Source organism: Hoplias malabaricus, chromosome Y (genome assembly GCF_029633855.1).
Source record: "Hoplias malabaricus isolate fHopMal1 chromosome Y, fHopMal1.hap1, whole genome shotgun sequence".
Lineage (NCBI taxonomy): Eukaryota > Metazoa > Chordata > Actinopteri > Characiformes > Erythrinidae > Hoplias > Hoplias malabaricus.
Genome location: NC_089820.1, coordinates 51694128 through 51715257, shown reverse-complemented (window position 1 = coordinate 51715257; position 21130 = coordinate 51694128). Strand labels below are relative to the sequence as shown.

Below are 21130 nucleotides of genomic sequence, written 5' to 3'. Positions count from 1 at the left end.
ATGGATGAGGCAAAACAAGCAACTAATTAAATATTTATGCAGATGTCATTATGCATGTTCTTACACTATATATAGACCAGGGGTCACCAATCTTATCCACTAAGGGCTGGTGCGGCTGCAGGTTTTCTTTCCAACCAAACAGGAGCGCACAGACAAGTAGCACCGGCCCTTTGTGGATAAGACTGGTGACCCATGATATAGACTAAATGGATAAAATCCTTCTCCTTTACATATTGCTTACCATACATCTATACAAATTGCTAAACCGATCTTTGATCTCAGTTCCGACTCCTGTGCAACACAGGCGCATTAAACGAACACAGATCCAAGCCATAAATGGCCACATCATAAAACACTTACCATTTTATTTTATTATCGTGTTTATCATTTTTAACATGAGTAAAAATATATGTGAAATACATTATAGAAATATATATTTTTGTAATGTGTCTGACATACATTCATTCTGTTTCATTTAGACTTGCCTATTAAACATTAAGCCCCATATTAGTGTTTCAGTCCAAACTTAAACTTAAAATTTAGTACAATGCAACACACCTAATCATGGCACATATATCCAGTGTTCAACACACATTTGTTTAAAGAGGACTATAGAGTTTCATGTCATTACAGATGTTTAATTTTATACTTTTTACAACTCTAATCATGACTAGGTCTTCTAAGCCTCATTTACCACAGGTACCATCAATTATTCACTACAGATGGAACTTTTCAACTCTGCTACTTGGCAGTAATCTGACTATGTTGTTTGCTCAGAGGGTCGTCGCCTATGGCCATCTCAACCCTGAGCCACACTTGCAGTCTGACCACACCAGGTTTAAATATCCACCTGTTCTCTCAAGTGTTCTTAACCTTAGACTGATCTTACTCTCAAGCATTCAGACTGTCACCTTACAATTTATTTGCCTTTATTATTAAAAGTAGGCTACATTCTAGTATGGTCCCATATCAATGCTGTAGAAGAACAACTTTTGGCTCTGTAAGTGCTTTTCAGTGGGTTCTTAAATTGAACTTCACATAAAAATATTGCAATATCAGTTCAAGTTTTGTCCATACATTTTGTCCACCGTTTTGTCTGTGACTGCTTATCCACTTCAAGGTTGCAGTGGGTCCGGAGCCTACCTGGAATCACTGGGCACAAGGCAGTGACACACCCTAGAGGTGTGCCAGTCCTTCGCACTCACACATTTACTCACACACTCATACCTATGGACACTTTTGACCAGCCAATCCACCTACCAACATGTGTTTTTGGAGGTTTTTGGGAGGAAACTGGGGCCCCTGGCAGAAACCCACACAGACACAGGGAGAGCACACCACAGACAGTCACCCACAGTGGGGATTGAATCCACAACCCCAGGACCCTGGAGTTGTGTGACAGCAACATTACTTGTACTTTACGTTTTAAAATCCTTTTTATTTTTATTTTTTGCCTAAACAAATTGACATCATTTTACTGACCCCTAAACTTTGCTTCTTAGCAATGATTTTTATATGTATTATTTAAGGTTTACTTCTGTTCTAACGGCAAAACATTTCCTTTCGGTTGGGATTTATAACTCTCTGACACATGCTCATCATTATGCAATGAGAAAATAATGTACTGTAAATAAGTTATTAGAGTAAACAAGAGCTTGTTTAGTGCTGGATGTAAAACATTGTCATAAATCTGACAGCATATATCTGGTAGTCGGTGCAAGTCCCTTTATTGATTCTGTGGATGTATAAACCAATGTCAGGCATGATCCCTGATCTCTGCTGACACCATAAATCACATAGTAATAGACTACAAGAGATGTTTCAGAGGTAACAGAAAATGGATATAGAGTGTAAGCATACATATCCTTAGTGCGCCAAGACTTGACCTTCATATTTTAATGAATGATAAAATTGAATGTAAAACCTAATATTTGCACTTAAAAAATAATAACTGAATAGCAATAATGAAAATACAAGACAATCAAGTAGATGTTCAGTGTTATTTCCAGTACTGGCAATTTACTCACCTTTCTTTACTTCCATTTTTCATCTGTCTGCAAAAAGTTAAATACCTCCAGCTCATACATCTGGAGGCAAGTGTGTCTTCTTCTCTGCTAAGCAGCTTGTCAATAGAGAAGAAGAGAGAACAGAGCAAGTTTAGGCTGATAAAACTGCTTTTAATTACCCACCACTGAGCCCTGTCCTTTCTCTTCTCGTGTCTCTCTCTGATCCTCCTCTGAGCCATCCCCTACGTTTGATTTCTGATAATTGGAACTGCTGACTGGACTTTTAAATTCACACTAGCTCAAGGCTGTAACACTATGCCCTCAGAGGGTCAGTTTGACAAACTGCCATCTGCATTTGTATCCTCATCAGCACTCTCCTGCTGGGCACATTAACCCTGCTCCTCCATTAACATCTCTGTTTGTGTCCTGTCTATGTCTTATACTCAGGGCTTGATGAAAGGTACTACCACCTGCTGTTAAAAAAATTAAAAAAAATAAAAAATAAAACATACAACAGCAAATTTTATCTATATATCTATATGTGAATAATGAAATTGAAAAGTCAAAGTCTCTAATTACAGAGCTTTATGGATGTATGGATAAATGTATAGTAAACACAGCACAGTCATCGTAAACAGCACATTTTTGTAAATAAACTGATTGAAACTAGGGAAAGAATGGATGGTTTTAAAATATTGATAATGTTTAGGTACTACATACACTCTTATGTACTCACAGTTTTTTCCATATTTGTTTCCATTACACAAGACCTTGACTTCAGGCAAGGAACTGAAATTTCTGAGAAGGATTTGTACCCTCACTAAAAAGTGTAACTACAGTTCACAATCCCCAAACTTTAATTTTTGAATTCACAATACCCTTAAACTTGTTTTTACAGTTAAGCCATTGTTTATACACCACGCCAAAGAACCCAAATTTTCCCTTCCTTTCGTTTTGCATCAGATGGCACTTAGCCTCCAATATAGAAGAGGAAATCCATTGTTTCAGCTGACACAAATGAAAGATAACCACCCATGTAAAATCTAATTGTTATGCATTTCTATGTAATTGAGTTGCCTCAACATTACGTGCATCTGAAGTGTGTGTATTCACCTGCATGCTTATGCTATTATTTTAGAATTTTAGCAATAGGTCTTTTCTCTCTGTATACTGAAACACAACATTAATCTAATGAGTTTGCAAACATACAAGTTTGAAAGCACACTATTTAACTTTCACCTTGAAGCAAGAATGCTCTGCAGTCGCACTTAACTCCTGCGGAGTATTTAAGCTTTTAGCTTTTGTCCTTTAACAAACTGTGCAGAGAAGGCTACGAGTGGCATTCTTTCACTCCCCATTCAGCTTTTGTAAGGAAGCCCATTGAGGGTGCAGCTTGAAGCTAAAATGTTCCATGGCACAGGCAAACCACAGGACACTATTGTTTTTAGACTGTGAAACGCAATCTGAGCTGTTTTTACAACTAGTGATCCCATCACTGTTGATTTAAGATTCTTTAACACTGTACATTATCTGGTCATCTGGATAAGTTATAAGTACTATATTCATATGAGCATGAAACTGAGACGAAACTATCCTGTGTTTGGAATATCAGTGTCTGTCATGGTGTGTGCACTTCAGCTGTAACTATGGTTAAGATGTTGATTTTCACTCCAAAGGTATTTCCTGTATGTTCAGTTAATGTACTATATGTTTGGGGAATAAAAAAAATAAAATTATAATATATATATTTATATATATATATATATATATATATATATATATATATATATATATATATATATATATATATATATGCAGGTAATATACTGTAGGAGAGGAGCCTCACAGTGATTTTAAAGCCGTAATTTTAAGATAAATATACTACCGTTCTTTTAAGTGTTTATTTAATAGTTTGTTAATTTTCCTGGAAATTATTCACAATAATTTTAAAGAGAGAGAGAGAGATTTTAAAACGCGTAAAAATTAAAGTCGCTTTTCAAAATAATATTGACCATCTGTATGAACAAAAACTCAAAATCAACAGTATAATATTTAGTTTTTGTTGAAAACCGTTGCCGCTCATATCATTTGAACTCTATGGTATTTCATGACGGAACTCTATGGTTTCTGGTCTGTGTTTCCCAGTTCCGGCTGAGTGTAGTTTCCTGTGAGTTAGTGTTGACTGAAAGTCCGATAGAAACCTTCAGGAAAACTGCAGTAAAATGTTTATATTTCAGGACTATTCTGAGTCTTAGTAGTATGGAACAATCGCAGCATGTAACCCGAAACCGGAGCGATATACAGACGCAGTTTTAAAATGGTGGAGTTAGTTAGCCGGTTAGCTGTGCATCTTTAGCCATGTTGGTGTTTATGTTGATGTGCTGCAACAGCTCAACACCACAGCACTAAAACCCCCACACACACATATATCTATATATACACTTCTCTGTTATGCTTTTACTCGTCCTGAATAACTTCTGCACTATGGACTCCGAAGCTATTGTGATCCGAATAAAGACTCCAGTAGGAGACATGGACTCTTCAGTGGACTGCCCTTCACTGCTCAGCTTCAACGATTTACTGGTAAACACAGCCGTCTTAAAGCCTTATAACGCTTAATTTTCTTTAGATTTATCTTATTAATCAGACCAATCTCCTCTTTCAGTTTAATTTCTGTGCCTTAGAATGCCTTAGCTCAGAGTTTCCCCAAGTTAGTCACATTATTTTGTTTTTTACACAGGAGAAATAAAAGGACAGCTTTTTAAACAGTTTCTAAAACTTGATAATACTTTTGTTGGAAACAGTAAAGGATATTAAATTGATAAAGAAAGTCTCTATACTTCACATAGTTCATGTGTCAGGTCTGTATTGCACCAAAATATGACATTTTTTGAGGAACGGTATTAACAATATTACAATTAATTAGGTAGTAAACATTTTACAGTATTATTTATAAGCACATGTAACACAAACAGTAACAACACAGAGTCATTATATTGGCTATTTGATGCGAGTATCTGATCAAGCTGACAGGAGTAATACAGACTCATGGACAAAGATAGTTAACAAACAAGGTCTGCATTTTAATAGTAGACCAATTTAAGCTCAATATTTCTCAAACACTTTTTGTTCCTTTTGAAAGATTAAAATTTTTTTGTGACATATATAATACCCCAAATTAAACTAGTGTTTAACCATTTATTGGCACATTTTAAGGCCATTTTCATATAAACATTATAATAGTCTGTTAGCCATAGCATTTCAGTTCCTTAGACTGGTGTTTTCCAGTTTAATTCCTGTGTTTTCTAGGCTAACAAAAGATCCACTTATGTATGGGTTGTGGTCTCATTCCAGTATCTTAAAGTTCATGTTTATTATGAATCTCTCCACTTTTAATGAATTAAAAAAAGTACTGTATCTCAATTTCTTATGAAATATTCTCCTAGCAGAAATCAAGTGTTCTGTCACATATTAAAACTGCTAAAAGATTTTAGTAGTGTCAATATGTTTAAAGTTAAAAGGTTTTTTGTGTGTTATTGCAGTGCCTTTTAAAAGCTACAATATACAAAAAAATGTTATATTTATTGACATAGGCTTTGCATCATTATTGTGTTTTCCAGGTTGCAATCAGAGATGTCATGCCAGAGGCGACAATTACAGCGTTTGAATGTGAGCCAATATTAACATACTTATTCAGACTACAAATAATTTCATTACTGTTACCAGCGCAAGAGTTTTATTAGCAGTAGAATTTACACTGATTGAAATGAAAAGAAATGTCCTTGTGTTTTGTAGATGACTAAAAATAATATGGCTATAACTAACATTAGGTTAGCAGACCAGTTCTTGGCAGTTTAAACATTTACCTGTGTTAACATTTAACACAAAACGTGACTAGTTAATTGCCTCCATTCTCAGAGAGTTTGTGTCATAAAAGTGATACCATTATCTGTACATAATCTAGATTAACAGTGTGCACCTTTCTATTTTAGATGAAGATGAAGTTGGTGACAGAATCACAGTTCGCAGTGATGAGGAACTTAAAGCCATGCTGTCATATGTAAGTATGTTTTGGCCAGTTTGGACTATTTATAAAAGTTTGTTGCAGTATTGATAATAATCAATGATGTGAGATAATAAGAACAAAAACAATGTATTCAAACTGTCTTTCTATTCCTGATGTCACTGTTGAGTAGTGTATGAATTAAGGACACTTCTGATATACATTTTTAGAATAAAGCTATTACACATTGTAGCCTAGTTTGAATAGTGCACACTCTGTAAAGAAGTAATGAAGAGCTCTTTTTCAATGCCCTTGGCTATAATATCAGTTTGTGAAGGTTTTAATAGATACACATCTTTCTATTAAGTATATTGTTGATATGATAAAACGGACAGGATGATTTAAAGCTGAATGACCGATGCATCTTCACATCATAAACAACATCTGTATGGGATGCATGAAATTTGACCAGTCTCTATTTAACATGAGATGTTTTTGGGCAGAGTTTTATTCTGTTCAATTAAATGGGGGCTTGGGCAAGGTGAACGTTGTTAACAGAAAGAATAGATAAAAAAATATCTTCTATTTGAAAATAACTCTTTCTTTATTTGAAAGTGTCCAAAGTATTTGTGGTCCCAATGAATTATAATTACTGACCTCAGACTATTGAAATCTGAACCACAGCCTGTTTTCATTTTACTATAGAGTCTTGGAAGTGTTTTGTTAGAAGGGAAAAGCTATTAAAAATCTATTATTGTGGATCTATTCACCCTTGGGCAAAATCTTCTCATTACTTAGCGGACTGGAAGGATAACAAGTAGCTACGTTTTTCCTTTCCGTTTCTTTATCGTCACCTAGCATTTGGCTGTAAGAGTTCAGGTCTCCATGGCAACTCGTGACCTCTGACAAGCTCCTTCCCTCTTTTTTAAATCAAGCTCAGCATTAACCATGCATGGTGAATGTAGCCAACATTTTAAAATATAAATTCTATTACTTTACTAAAGACGCTTAAACGTTCAGGTTAGAAATAGTGTGCCCTTAGTCACTTTGCACATTTAAAATTAAATTAAGAGCATTTTTGACCCCAGACATGTATTACTCACACCTTTTAGTCATTTATGCCCAGATTTACCCTTTAAATCTATAAATTCTTATATATCGAAATGTTTCTTCTTAGTTTTATATTGAAATAGCCCAATATAAATGTCACACTAATTGTGAAAATTAAATTTTGATTTTACGAACATCAGCATACAGACGCAAAAACAATTAAAACTCTAATGAGGCATTTGCTGCCAAGTTATGGTTTTGTTGCTGAATCTACAGATTTATGCCTGGTAAGCACACTTTTTATATTGCCAGCACCACTCTTACAGTTTCCATCTCTTGATTCCTTGATTTTCTTGTAGTACTAGTTAATAACCTATTATTTAAAATCTGCAGCATGACATTGACATATCCACTTCATAAACATGTCATGGCAGATGTCACATACTAATAGGAATTCTCTGAAATTTTAGTTTAGAAATGTGTCATGTACCAATACCAATTATGATTATAACAGATGCAGTAAATTTTATAGTCTTTATAAAAAAATGATGGATGAAAATCTCGCAACACATTTTGCTCCTGAGCCTTCATCAGTGTTTTACATGGAGAGCACCTCATGAACTTGGCTCGTAACTCTCTCTCTCATATTTAGCAGGCTAAATTTCTTAATAAACGGGTAACATTAGTTGTCAACTGGCTTTTGACTTGGGGTGCAATGATACACAAATTTCACAATACCGTACATATTGTTTTTTTTGCTCCACGATACGATACATTTTCAATACAACATGGAGAAAGAGCATAATTTTAATTTCCCTTTTATTTTTTGATGTAGAAGTCAAAGAGGCCAGTACAAACACAACAGTATATTTGGAAAGGATGACTGGTACCAGATATTTTCATTGAAAAAAATAAATAAATAAATAAAAGCAGGGCTTTAAATTCACAGGTTTTAGCACTGACCTGTACTCGTCTCAGCGCCGCATCAAAACAACCCCCTGTAGGAGGGACTGTGACTCCATTGGCTGCTGATTGGCTAAATAAAGGTGATGACCAATGAGAAGCGCGTTCTCTGTTTAGGAGCCGAATCTGCTCCTTGGTCCGGCTGAGAGAGAGCTGTGTGTTTCTGTCTCAAACCATCACCATAACAGTGTGATCTCCAAAATACGTAACAAAAAACGCATCCTGTTACGGTTCAGAACAGAACGCATCTTTTAGTGTCCAAATACAGGATGATTCTGTTTCATGGGACGTTTGGCAACACTAGTTTCGAATCGAATCGTATCGAAACCCCTGTATCGAAAAATATTATTATTATTTGTATTGTGACACCCCTGCTTTTGACCATTCAATAGAGTCCTTAGAAAGTTTTCCATGTTGTATGTCCCTGGAGATGTACGTTAAGACAAACTGTAACCTCATTTCATAACTGATAAAGGGGTAAGTTAGAATCATATATTTTGGATGTAACATTACTTTGATTCATAATAACTAATGCTTAATGTGTTACCATATTAGGAACTAATAAATACAAACCCTAACATGGTCATTAAAATGAAATGAAATATTTAATCTTACATTCTAAGCATGTAATGCATCAACATTTTTTTCTTCTTTTGAAGGTCTTTTGTTTGTGCTGTTTATCTGTTTTGCATGTTTCCCTTTGAGCCAATATTAAATGCATTCCTCAATACTTACTGTTCACATTGCGGATGTCAGGAGTAATGACTTGTAAACGGTTTTCTCTGAAGTACGGGGAAAACTAAATGAAGTATCAACTTTTATTATTTATTATCCAGTACTTAAAGTTTCGCCTCATTAAAAGCATGCCCCCCTCTGGGCAAAGAAATTTTTCAAAATCCACTTTCAGCTGGTGTTGTCTTTTACCCCCCATCAGCTTCCAATGACTATGCTAGCCACAGGCTCAATAATCACTATTTCCGATTTTCCAGAATAAAGGTGTTTTTTATGCCAGCTGCTTTATAACTGTTTCACAAGACTGACTGTTTTCTGAATTAAAACTACAGCTTCATGTCACAGTCCTATTATGATGCTTTACTTAAATAAAGTTTTAGTGAATATTTACAAAAACAAGGTTTTAGACCATTATAAAAAATTCACACAGATGGATACAGAAGCATACCATTTTCTGGTAGGCTTTTGGGAGAAAGTACAGTGTTAAAGGAAACAGTATGTAATAAAGGCAATTGATAGTGTTTACGAGACACATTTTTAAAAATTGTATTTATTGAATTGTATTTATATTAAAGCATAAGGGGTTTTCCTTTGTTGCATGGCCATTTAATCTATATTGAGGCTGTTGTCAGTTCCAGATGAAGGGATAGCTCTTATGTTGAATTGGTAGGAATTAAGAAATGGCTGCTTTCTAGGTGCTTAAATAAGCAATGTCTATATTTTTGCAGTGCCCTTCAAAAGTGCTTGAGGTGAAATTGTGTTAGATGATTCTGTTATTATGACTGTTAAAACCCCCCACTGCAGGTTCTATAACACAGACTACACTTTGTGCATACAAGAGAAAAACAAACCCATACATGCCATTCACATTGGACGTAATTTAAATGCAGTAAAACAAGAATCTGTGATTTGTACACTGTTGCCATTGCTCTCGCTGAACACCTGCTTTCATATGTAAAAAGAAAGTGAATTTGATGCTTGCAACTAGGGATGAGCAGTATCCACATTTTTCATACCGTCATACCATCTCGAAATATATGATATTATAGGTATGTGTGTGGGGCGGGAGCTGCACTACAAGGCTGTGCTAAGCTTCATGTCAAATTAAGGAACAGAAAAGTTGAAAAATATATGAAATAAGAAGGTTCTACATTGTTTAGAAGCATAGCTGGTCAGCTAACAGGCACTGCGGCCACAGCAGATGATAGTATTCATTTACTATACTAGTATTTTCAGATACTTCAAACAGAACGTTTTTCAATGCATTACTGCAAAGTATTTAGATCTTGTATCATCTAATATACCTAATATTGTGAAGTGATTTAGGAAATGTGGAGAAAACCACAGGGTACACCAATAGTGAAAGAGGGTCATCGTCTAGCGCTCATGATACAGTGGTACATATAGCCACATGGACTTGGTAGTACTTTACACTTGACAGAGTTTGCAGCTGGGTCAAGAAACACGAAACCCTATGACATCAATTATGAGGAATATCTAAAAAGAATTCTGGGCTCAAATGGTCCAAAGAACAGTAACAACATATCCTGTGGCTAGAGGAGTCCATGTTTCATCTTGTTTTTATACAAAATGGACATCATATCTTCAATGAAAAAAGTACTTTGTACCAGGCAAACTTTCCACTTGCAAAATTTTAACAATTCGTATCCACAGTTCCCAAAGTATTAAACAGTGTAATTACATGGAAATATATATAACACTGCTGTAAATAGGCATCAAATTTTGAATGTGTTTACATTTACAAAATACAGTCATGTCATACAGTGAAAACATTGGAATTTTTGTCTGTTAAATAAAGCTGATAAATCACAGAATCTTATTTTTATTGCATTTTACAATAATTCTCTACACTTCTTCAAATGGAATTTGTACATTCTTTCATAGCAACTGTTGCAAGTTTTTTCAAACTTAACAATATACTGATAAAATCCCCTAATATTTTAACATCTCAGCACTGATGTATAGGCCATATACTTTGTGCTTTAGTTTGTTATTGTCACACAGCTCCAGAATCTCTGGGTCTTGGGATCAAACCCTGCCTTTAGTGACAGTTTGATGTGTTCTCCCTGTGTCTGCATGGGTGTCCTTCCTACAGTCCAAAGCACATTTTGGTAGATAATTAGCTGTGTAAAATTGAACTCTGGTTTGAATGTGAGTGAATGTGTGAGTTTGTGTTGCCCTGCAATGGACAGACACCATACCTTCGGCTCAGTGATTCCTGACCCACTACAACTTTGATCAGGTTGAAGTTGTTACAGAAAATGAATTAACTTCTTTGCAGTAACATTTCTTTGCAGTGTTTGTCAGTAATGCTGAACCGGAATGAATGAACATTCCTGATTCTATATGAAAAATAAGTATAATTACCACAGGGATGTAGTAGTAAAGATGGTCAAAACTGGTTATATCACTGGTTATGACTTTTGGTGGCTGCAAATGTAATTTTGATTAAATACTTTGTTAATGGAATTCCTGCTTACATTCTGTTGTCAGCTTTTTTTGTTCTCTGTAGCCATTAAAGGAACACTGTTGAGTACAAAGCTTGGAGAGGTCCATTTTGCACAAGGTTTATTTAGTGAAAAAAGGAATTGGAGATACAGTGATCATTTCCCTTTCTGCAGTGAACTTGATGAGACAAGCATTTTGTTGCAGTTTGTTTAAACCTGGTGGAAAGTTAAAAGCATTAGTTTTGACAGTATCACACCCCCACACACAATTACACAACTCTGTTACTCCGGTCTCAGTCCACTAATTGAGGAGCACTCTACTCTGGGTGTGTTGATGATGATGATGCGTCTCCTGCAGTGTCTCTAAGAGAAGGGTCTCTGCTTGGACCGTCCCCTCCGGCATGCAGCAGAAGCCGGCCTCTGATCAAAATGCCTTTAGTTATTGTCCAACAAAAGGGGATTTCTTTAATACACTGCTACAGATTAGTTGGTAATTGCTTCCCTAATCAATAAAGTAGTGGAGCAGAAAATTAAAGGTGTGTGTGTGTGTGTGTGAACACACATATGTTTTGGAAGAGCCACATTGTTTCCGAACGACCCAGTGACAGGGCTCGAGGCAAGAGAGAGAGCTGTATGAAGTCAGTAGAGGAGAGAGAGGGGCTGTGGTGAGGTGACAGTGATAAATAGGGCTTTTAATACAACAGCTGCAGCAGCTCTGCTTCCACTGCACATCTTCATGTATACTTATGTATTTATGACACACACACACAGAGTTAGAACACGAAAGCATTGCATTACCAGCTTCAGATGGTTTGAGTTAAGCAGCTTAAATACAGTTTTCCAAAATTAATTCATTAATTAATTAAAGATATCACAAGATTTGCTACACTACATTACAGTACTGATGTCAAATTTTGGATCCTTATGTGTACTTAAATAAAAATATACAGGAAAAGGCAAAAAACATTCTTATCTTGAAAATAAATTTGTAAGATTTTTCTTTGCTTATTTATAAAAATAACCCAGAAATTGTTTGATATAAATTTCTTCTGAGATTTTGACACAAATTTGCAAAACTTCAAGAGCAATGTCTGCTTTTATCTCCAAATGTAGTTTAGAAAAAACTAGAGACAAAAGTTGTTTCAACAACATTTACTATTATAAAATTATTTTATTTAATTATATTATACTACAACTACTTGTATTTAGCCACATTAATTAGAATGTTATTAGATTTTAATATACTTCAGTGCAGTCGCAGTGTGAAGCAATATAAATATAATGTGTTATTTTGCTGTTGCTGTTCTCTCTAGACCCAAATCCAATTACTCTGATTCTTATTCGATTTCTCACATTATACACTTCAGTTCAATTAGTTGTGAGCATATTAACATTACTACTATGGCACTACTTCTAATGATTTTGTGCAATATAAGCAAAATCATTATTTTAAGGAAGCAATGGATCATTGAATGTAGCTATATATAGATGTATTTTGAATAGTGACAAACAACAAATGTTTGAAGAATAATAATTTAAAAAAATTGGCTCTAACTGGTTGTGAGGGTGGGATCTGGTTTTTAATGTGGTACGACCTGTACAAGGCAGTTTCATTCTATGCCCCTCTGCCAAATTTTGAATATTTGAAACATCAAATTGTTAATACTGTGCGTGCTACAACATTAGTAAAGTAAAGTAAAACCTTATGTCAAGAAACAAAATCAAGATACTGTTTTAATTAAAAACAAGGTTGTGAAGGGTGTGTAACTGAGGGAATCTCAATGAAAAGCCAGAACTGATAACGCAAATAGTAAAATATAAAATGAATGTTTAACTATGGAGTAATTCTGTTTATGTTAAATGGTTTTTAAACTCTAGACATGAGTGAGAATATCTGATTTCTTGATGGTAGGTTCCATTTGTTGTTGTTTTAAAATGACGCTGACTCCATAGAGGAGTCATGTTTTTTTTGTTTTTTTGTATTGTATAATGTATTTATGTTCACACCAGTAGGATTTATAGAATCATATCATTGTGAAACCTAAGATAGAAGTGTCGCTAGGTCAAAAGCCTTGATTGATCACTGAGGTTGTAGGTGTCTGGCAAGGTGGTGTCTTGCAAGGTGCCTTGGACACGCAGACTTTGTAATGCAAGCAAGGCCTTCAGAGTTCACACGGTTGTTGTCGGTCTAAAACACTTGAACCGAGTAGTAAGGTGTTATGGAATTCTTATAGGCCTACCTGTTTCCAGTGTATTGGGAGCAGAAATAAAACATAAATGTGCACATGATGTGCTTACGTTTTATATTTTCTAAATGTTAAAACTAAAGCACAGCCCTGTAACACACCCTGCCTGTAACCTAAGGATGGGTAATACAAACGGTCAGCTAAGGTTTGCTCCTGGCTTGAACCAGGAATCTAAAGCCCCTATCACACCCAAATCTTGAGAATCATTAGACTAACTATGGAATATCTGATCCGGTATTCCAGGAATGGTCCTTTCACACATACAGCACTCAGTGGGAGATTGTCTGTGTCAGATGCTTTTCTACAGCAGGAAATGTGCTGCAGGAGAAACTTCAGCGCTTTAGCGGCTCTGTTCTCACATGCACAGACTCTGACTTTACCTGGAGACTTTACTAGGGGGCTAGCGGGATTATGGCAGTGTAAAGTCTGTGCATTACCATGCATGTGTGAAAGGGGCTTAATTCTGCATTAGTCTTCCCATGTATCATATTTAAAAATGTTTTTACTCTTTTCTATGTACATCTATGCAACTAAGAGTGTTGAAATGTTCCCTGTATGTATCATTCATTTGTGAACACGGTTACACACACCACACACACACACACACACACACACACACACACACTCCTCCCCCACACCCCCACACCCCCTTGTCCATCTGGATTTGTGGTTGCAGAAGGTTGATTGTGTGTGATTGGGGCCTGTGTCCGGGTGCAAAGGTCTCATGCTCGACAAAGAGGAGGGGCGGTCCAGCTCAAGGCCAGATGGTTCTGTTAACACAAGCATCAATTGAAATGTCCTTTTGGCAGGAAGCAAGGCATTTAGATGTTGTGTGTATATATATATATAAAATGTGTGTGTCTGTGTGTGTGTTTGTGAGGAAAAATACCATTAAATATAATATAATTTGAATTATAAGTCTTAAGGTTAGTTAAGGAGCATTAAGCCTGTGGCACAAAGGACTGAAATCCTGATGCTTTTTATAAGAAATTGATACATTAAGAACTGAAACTTGAGTCAGAGATGCAGTTTATTTAATAAAGTTTTGACCTTTGTGTTTGATAGTGAATTCAGCACTCTGACTAAATGTGCTTTTAAAACATCATTCTGCTTTTCAGATAAATAGATGTCTAAAGTGTTCATCTGTACAATAACGTGTACATGTATCACAATGCCGATAGAACTGCCATGAACCTCACCGTACATGAAACAGTGAAGATAATGACATTGGCAAAAGATTGATTTTTGAACAAAGGGCCACATACAGTGAATTGTGAGAGTGGTTCTCTTGAAGGTCTTTCATTCAGTGTTTGTTTAATTTATTTAAAAAGGATTACAATGAACTGTTAACATACAATACTATGCTAATGTTAAATACCACAGTTTAATTTATTCTTTCATTAAGTTATTGGGTTTTTAGAGTAATGGAAAATGCAAAAGGTATTTAACAGATTTTTGTTCAAAAGCCTCAAAGAGTACAATGTGAAATCTATCAGTCTTTAATTTGTCTGCGCTTTGTGCACCCCATGGCCACTTTACCTCTGCTATTCATGCTATTTTAAAGCACCTAAATCAAAACGTGTGTCAGTTTAAAGAGACAAAATTCACACAAGGATCTTCCACAACACACCACTGCTGACTTGTAAATACGATATGTCTCAATAAGATTTTAGCAAGTTTTTTTGCCACTCTTGGATGATGCAAGAAACAGCAGTAGACGTACATTAATTAAATTAAAAAAAAAAGCATTTTTTGTATCTTTAGTACAGTCTCTCTCTGCAAATGGTGAGAGCTGAAGTGAACGAGTAGAAAACATGTGCAGCTCTGTTCCTACCCACCACTAGTAGCTCTGCCCCTTTCTCCTGAGTCAGATCCCTAGTCTTCTCTGTTGATCTTTGTTTTGCCAGCAACGCATGGCTTCTCATAGCCTTCATTTTCCGCCCTCACCACCCACTGAAGTGTCATAAGATATTCCACTTGCATGAGAAAGGGGATGTAAAAGAAAAATAATTGACAAAAATAGGTGTTTCCAGGATTGTGATTGAAAATTATAATGAACTATTTTAGTTAAAAGTGCACTCCTAAAACCATGCAAAAACTGACAGACCATCCAAAAGGTACTTTAATAGACATGCAGCAAGCTTCACTCTTGGGTCAGCTTGGAAAAAGTCTGTAGGTGTAACAAGAAGGCTGCTACCATTGCAAAGCTGCCAAGCTATAAATTTCTCTTGAAGGTCATTTGTCAAATGTACCTTTAGCTTTTAAACATGTTTCTGTATGTGTATGCAGTACTGCAACAACGTGATGGAGCAGCGCATGAATGGACTCCTACCAGAGCCACTACAGATATTTCCTCGAGGTTAGTACAGTGTACACTGGATGAAGGTTTGTGTGTTTTTATTTGGGTCCCAAATTTATGCTCAGTAATAGCAGCATTATTTTCACAAGCAAGATGTAATCAATTTCAGTGTAGTTTGCTGCAATAAGCTATAACATGTGCTGACATTTGTGGGGAATTAATTTGCACATAAAATTTTGGTTCAAGTTTGATTATACTGTTCTGGCTGTTTTACTGTAGCACTGAACCTGCAAAATAGTTAGCAATATAAATATGTAATAAATATAATGGCAATAAATGCACATGCCTGAAAGTCTGCATGACATCAGTCAGGACAACAATGTTGTCTTCACTCTGCTTTGAAAATAGAAGTTCTGTGTCATGTTTTGGGCAGGATGTTTTCCAGCAAGTACAGTCTGGAAATGCTGGTGTGACTGTGGCTTTAATAAGATGAATGTACCTGCAGTTAGGTTTAATCTTTGAGTTGTCATTGCTAATTTATGCCACTGCCTCATTTTATCTCCAAAGTGTTTGAGATATTCTTTTATCGCTACATTTCCTCTAGTCCCAATGTGCTTTACAATACAGCCAATTACTTTTGCAGCTGGCAAGACTCCTGGGATCCGGAACATCCACGGCCTCAAGGTAGGTGTCCCTATGATTGTTTCAGCAAAGTAGCCTACTGATGTTTCATGCTGTGTTCCACTTATTGAAATGTCAATTGTAGTCAGAACACTTTGCTCTTTGTATCACCTTTGTATGTCCATGCTCATCCTTGATTCAGAAATGGAGGTTGGGTTTTCTCTGTTGGTTTTTTGCTGGTAGTTGGCCATTTCTTTTAACGTTTGCAACTTTTTTTTCCTCTGGTCATCTTTTAGGTATTTGTCTGTTAATCAAGTCACAATTAGAGTTCACCATGTTTCAACTAATCTTAAACTCTGTCTTGCCTTTGTTTTAATCTAAACTTAATTGCCTTAAACAAGGAAAAGCAGTATACATTTAAATGGGTACTAATTAAAGGAGAAACGCTGCTTTGCTGGACTAACCACCATGACCTAAAGACCTCAATTAAGTTAGTTATTTTTAGTCATTTTATACTCCTCCTTTCGTTATTGTTCCCAGTTGGTGAAATGTAGATCTTGCAACAAGCAGCCTTGTTAATCTACCTCTTGAATGACAAATAAAGGGCATCCTGTTGATTTCTAATTATTTTTTTTTTCACATTACAAGGATGTTTCCAAAGTTATCTTTAATTTCTTCAAGTAAATGGAATGACCTCTTTCCTCAAGCCTATATTTGACAGCTATTATTCTCCTCACCCACTTGCTAGGTACTCCACATTTTTTAAACATGTCCTCTTTCAGCCAGTTATTCAACTGCAGCATTTGCTGGTTGATTTAATTGAGGATTCAGACTGAGCTTTTTGTTTGACTTTAGGTCAACACAAGGCCTGGATCATCCAGCAGCCGAGGCTCCTCTCCTGCTGATTCTCTGCCAAACAACAGGTGAGACACTCGCTGATCTTCAACTTGGATAGAGAAGAAATATCTCTCTATTCAAGCCGAATAACCAATTTGAAGTAAACATATAAAAAGTATGCAAAAAAAAAGCATAACTCAAAAAAAAGCCCCATCTTTTTGAACAGGACAAAAATAAGATTTAAATGAGTTCATGGGCCCTTTTGCAGAATGAAGGACTTCTTGATTCAACAGGCTTTAGTGATTGCTTATTGGAGTTATGATTTTAGCCAAATATGTTTTTTTTTTACACATTTCACAAGGACAGATGATATGATGAAATATTTAGTATCAAACCAATGTTTATTGATATATTTACTGTACATACAGGCATTTTTTATGGATTTTCATGTATTTAGGTTTATCTGCCCTACTATTAGTGTCAGCACATATCTGCATAAAGTATTAAAAATCAATATTAACGTAATATTCCCATGTTAGTGCATCTCTGCTGAAAAGCAGATTGAATTACACTCTGTGGTTTACTTTGTAGATTTGTAGATATCTGGATTTATATGATGTATCAATCCAGGCAGTAATTTTGAGATATTATGCAAATTCTTTATCCTGTACCAATTGACCAGTCACATCCTGACAAATGACATTACAGAACTCCCACAGTTAAACTAATCCAGCTCAAATAGTGCTCCTTATATAGAGAGGATCTCCTTATCAGTCACCATGATGTCACTGAACAGCACAAGACATCCGGTACTGGTGTGCCTATTCCTGTGTTGGCTTACAGAAACAAAACGAATGGACAGACAATCTGTGTATTTTCTAAGGAGTAAAAACTCTTTAAGCTTCTTTAGTTCCATCATGTTCTTTTCAGTTGCATCATCCTTTTTGTTGGAGCTTAGCCATGAGGAGCTTAGAGCTTTAAAGGCAGCCTATAGGTTCTACAGACAAATTTGAGCAGGGTTTCACACGTCAGGACCCACAGTTGTCATTAAGTCGCAACCCACTTTTATAGTATTCAATTATCAAATCACATTTAGGACATTTTTGTTAACTTTTCGTCTATAAAGGCCGCAGTTTAAGCGAGTTGTTCAGCGAATTATTAAACATCTTTTGATCTGCCTCTTAATTGTGTAGTGTTCCAGTATGGGAAGAGAGCACATTGAACTTCATTATTATACTCAAAGGATTGTTTTCTTGGTTAAGCTGAGATAACGACTTACTATATTGAGCTACAAGGGGAATTCATTAGAACATCCACAACATGTCTAAATACCGGAGGGTTGGCCGCTCTAATCACATCCTCTCATGATTTCAAATCTCTGAATCCAGTTTATGGGAATGTGCGTTTGTGCGGGGCAGGCAGACAGAAGGCCACCACTACGGTGGCCAGCAGAGTTCACAACATCATTTACAAAGCGTGCTACAGAAGGAGGAGGGAGTGTGTGCTTGCCGCCTAGAGGAAATGGAGGATCAGACTTAAGATCGAGCTCAATAAAGCTGATACAGATCAGTAAAATAATGCTGTGATCAGCCCTGATACAAACGTTTGAGATCGGATCATCCCTAGTGAAAATATGATTATGAGAGGTCTGCATTAATTAGTTTACCTCATTTGCCATTAATATTGTTAAAACGTCTAATATATGATATGATGGATTGTAAAAAAATAGTCTAAATAACGGTTATTGTAAAACTGGCATTCGCATGTCTGTGCATTATTGTTTATTTGATACACATTGCAGTATTTTTTATGAAATTTTGATTTAGACTTTTCCTTTCTTTTCCATAGTTTAAAGAAGTCCTCTGCAGAACTGAAGAAAATATTGACCAATGGTCAGGTATGCTCTTCAAAGTATTTTCAGCTTGACCTCACCTGCACTACTGAGTAGCCTTTTAGTGTGTTAGTACAGGTCTCCACTCTAGTCTAGAAGATACTTGAACCTGACAGTCTTTATCTTCTTTGACCTGCCTTTGACCACATTGTGTACAGTGCATTTCTCCAGAGATCTTTGTGCACTTGAATAGCAGCATGAACACTTTGTTTACTGAGATCATATTTTTTCTGAAACATTTTGACATTTCCTAAAATATGGTGAGTGCATGCCACACCTGTTAATTGAGCTGATGCTCCAGTATCACTTGAGCTGTCCTGTTAGCTCCTATTGACCTCTATGCATGAATGTGCACACGTTTGTGTCACTCGAATCGCATTGATTGCCTCTTGAAGGTCTGTTCAGGTCCTTTTTCTCCGTGGTCTGTTTGAGATCTTTATCTTGACTCAGAGGAGTGATATCTGTATTCGTTTCTTGATTGTTTCTACCCTCGCTCGGTTGACCACCCCCCTCCTCTCTTCGACCGCACATCAGGGGCAGTGGGGATGTGAGACAGTGTCAGATAGACAATTAAGTGAGTCAAGCCCCCTGTGACACCTGTAACATGCACAACTAATGGAGCTGCAGCCTCCATCCCCTGACACACACTTGCTCTCTGTCTCTCTCACACACATTTAAGTCCAATCAATGGACCTGCATGGGAGTGAATGCCATATTTTCCAGTTAAAACGAGTCTTGACAGCAGGACATTGACTACATTTCAACCCCAGCTGCAGGGGAAAATACTTGTCAACCAGTAACACTAGGTATTGACATACTGTCTCCCTGGTAAACCAATCAGATCGAATATCAGTGGATGGCAAGTAGAGTAAATATTGTGGGCATTGAGGTGATATCAAAATTGAATGTAACCCAACAGAATATTCAGCCTGTCAAATCCTCTAGTGTCTTTATAAAAGATCAGTATGGTTTTGTCAGAAAACCATATGCAGAATTTGTTTTTCACTGATCACTGCTGGGGGTTTTTTTGGTGATGGACCCTTCTCAAAACAGTACTGACACTGGCATGAAGAAAGTGAAAAAGTAGTATATGGTGCATAGCATTGTTGTTGATGTTCTTGTCACTTCTAGTTTGAAAATTGAGTGGCTTTTTTTTGGTAAGAAACTGATAATGATGAAGAGCCAGTTTTGTTGTTTTAGTGCAGTGTTAACAGGTTTTTATTGTTCTCGTATCCCACATGGCATTACACTGTAGTGATGCAAGTCTAAGTTGTAAACCTGCTTCAGATCAGATGTGGGGCCATTTATGAGTCTTAATCAAGTGTAACATGAATAAATATCTAACTGGCCTTGTATGGTCATTCAAATGGTGGTTAAAATAGAACATTCACAACAAAGAGATGACTAATCTTATATATGTTGCTATAAATTTTTCATCCTGGAAAATATCTCAAAAACGAAGATAGTTCAAGGAGATGGTATCCAGCGTGGTAGTGGCGTGTGTTTGTCAGTGGCATGTGAATAAGAAAGAGGAAAGGGTCACTTTGTTTATGGAAGATGCAAGTTGTTTTTTTTTTCCTGTATCTCCCTGACAGTTAAAAAGAACAACCCTCTCCCTGTAGCCCTCTGGTGTCAGCTGGGGCCAAACTGTATTATACCATTTTTGACAGCTTTTATCAAAGTCAAACAAGACTGCAGAGGCAAACAAATGGTCGTTAAACTCTCCATCACTCTCTTCCCCCATCCACCCAAAACTCTTGTCCTTTTATAAATTGGACAGCACATGTTGTTATTGATCTTACTCTGTTGCTGAACGTGAAATGACCTGAGAACCTAGTGTGTTGTTTATGGCCTCCAGTAGCATTTTTCCTCCCTCAAATATTTCTAGCCCCCAGTGACATCTTTCTGTTTTATGTATGTGTCCTCTCTCTCTCTCTCTGTCTCTCTCTCTCTCTCTCTCTGTCTGTCTCTCACTCTCTCTCTCTCTCTCTCTCTCTCTCTCTCTCTCGCTTTT

General features: G+C 36.4%; 1 protein-coding gene across 1 annotated transcript in view; it reads left to right on the top strand.

Moving 5' to 3' along the window:
- The first annotated feature begins 4172 nt into the window (after positions 1–4172).
- LOC136678907 (dual specificity mitogen-activated protein kinase kinase 5-like) overlaps positions 4173–21130 on the top strand; it is a 55570-nt gene continuing 38612 nt past the window's right edge. Inside the window, exons 1-7 of the mRNA XM_066657090.1 lie at positions 4173–4589; positions 5627–5675; positions 5999–6066; positions 15758–15827; positions 16411–16451; positions 17244–17311; positions 19074–19122. Coding sequence (XP_066513187.1) covers positions 4458–4589; positions 5627–5675; positions 5999–6066; positions 15758–15827; positions 16411–16451; positions 17244–17311; positions 19074–19122 — 477 coding nt within the window. The 5' untranslated portion in view covers positions 4173–4457. The remainder of the gene's footprint in view (positions 4590–5626; positions 5676–5998; positions 6067–15757; positions 15828–16410; positions 16452–17243; positions 17312–19073; positions 19123–21130) is intronic.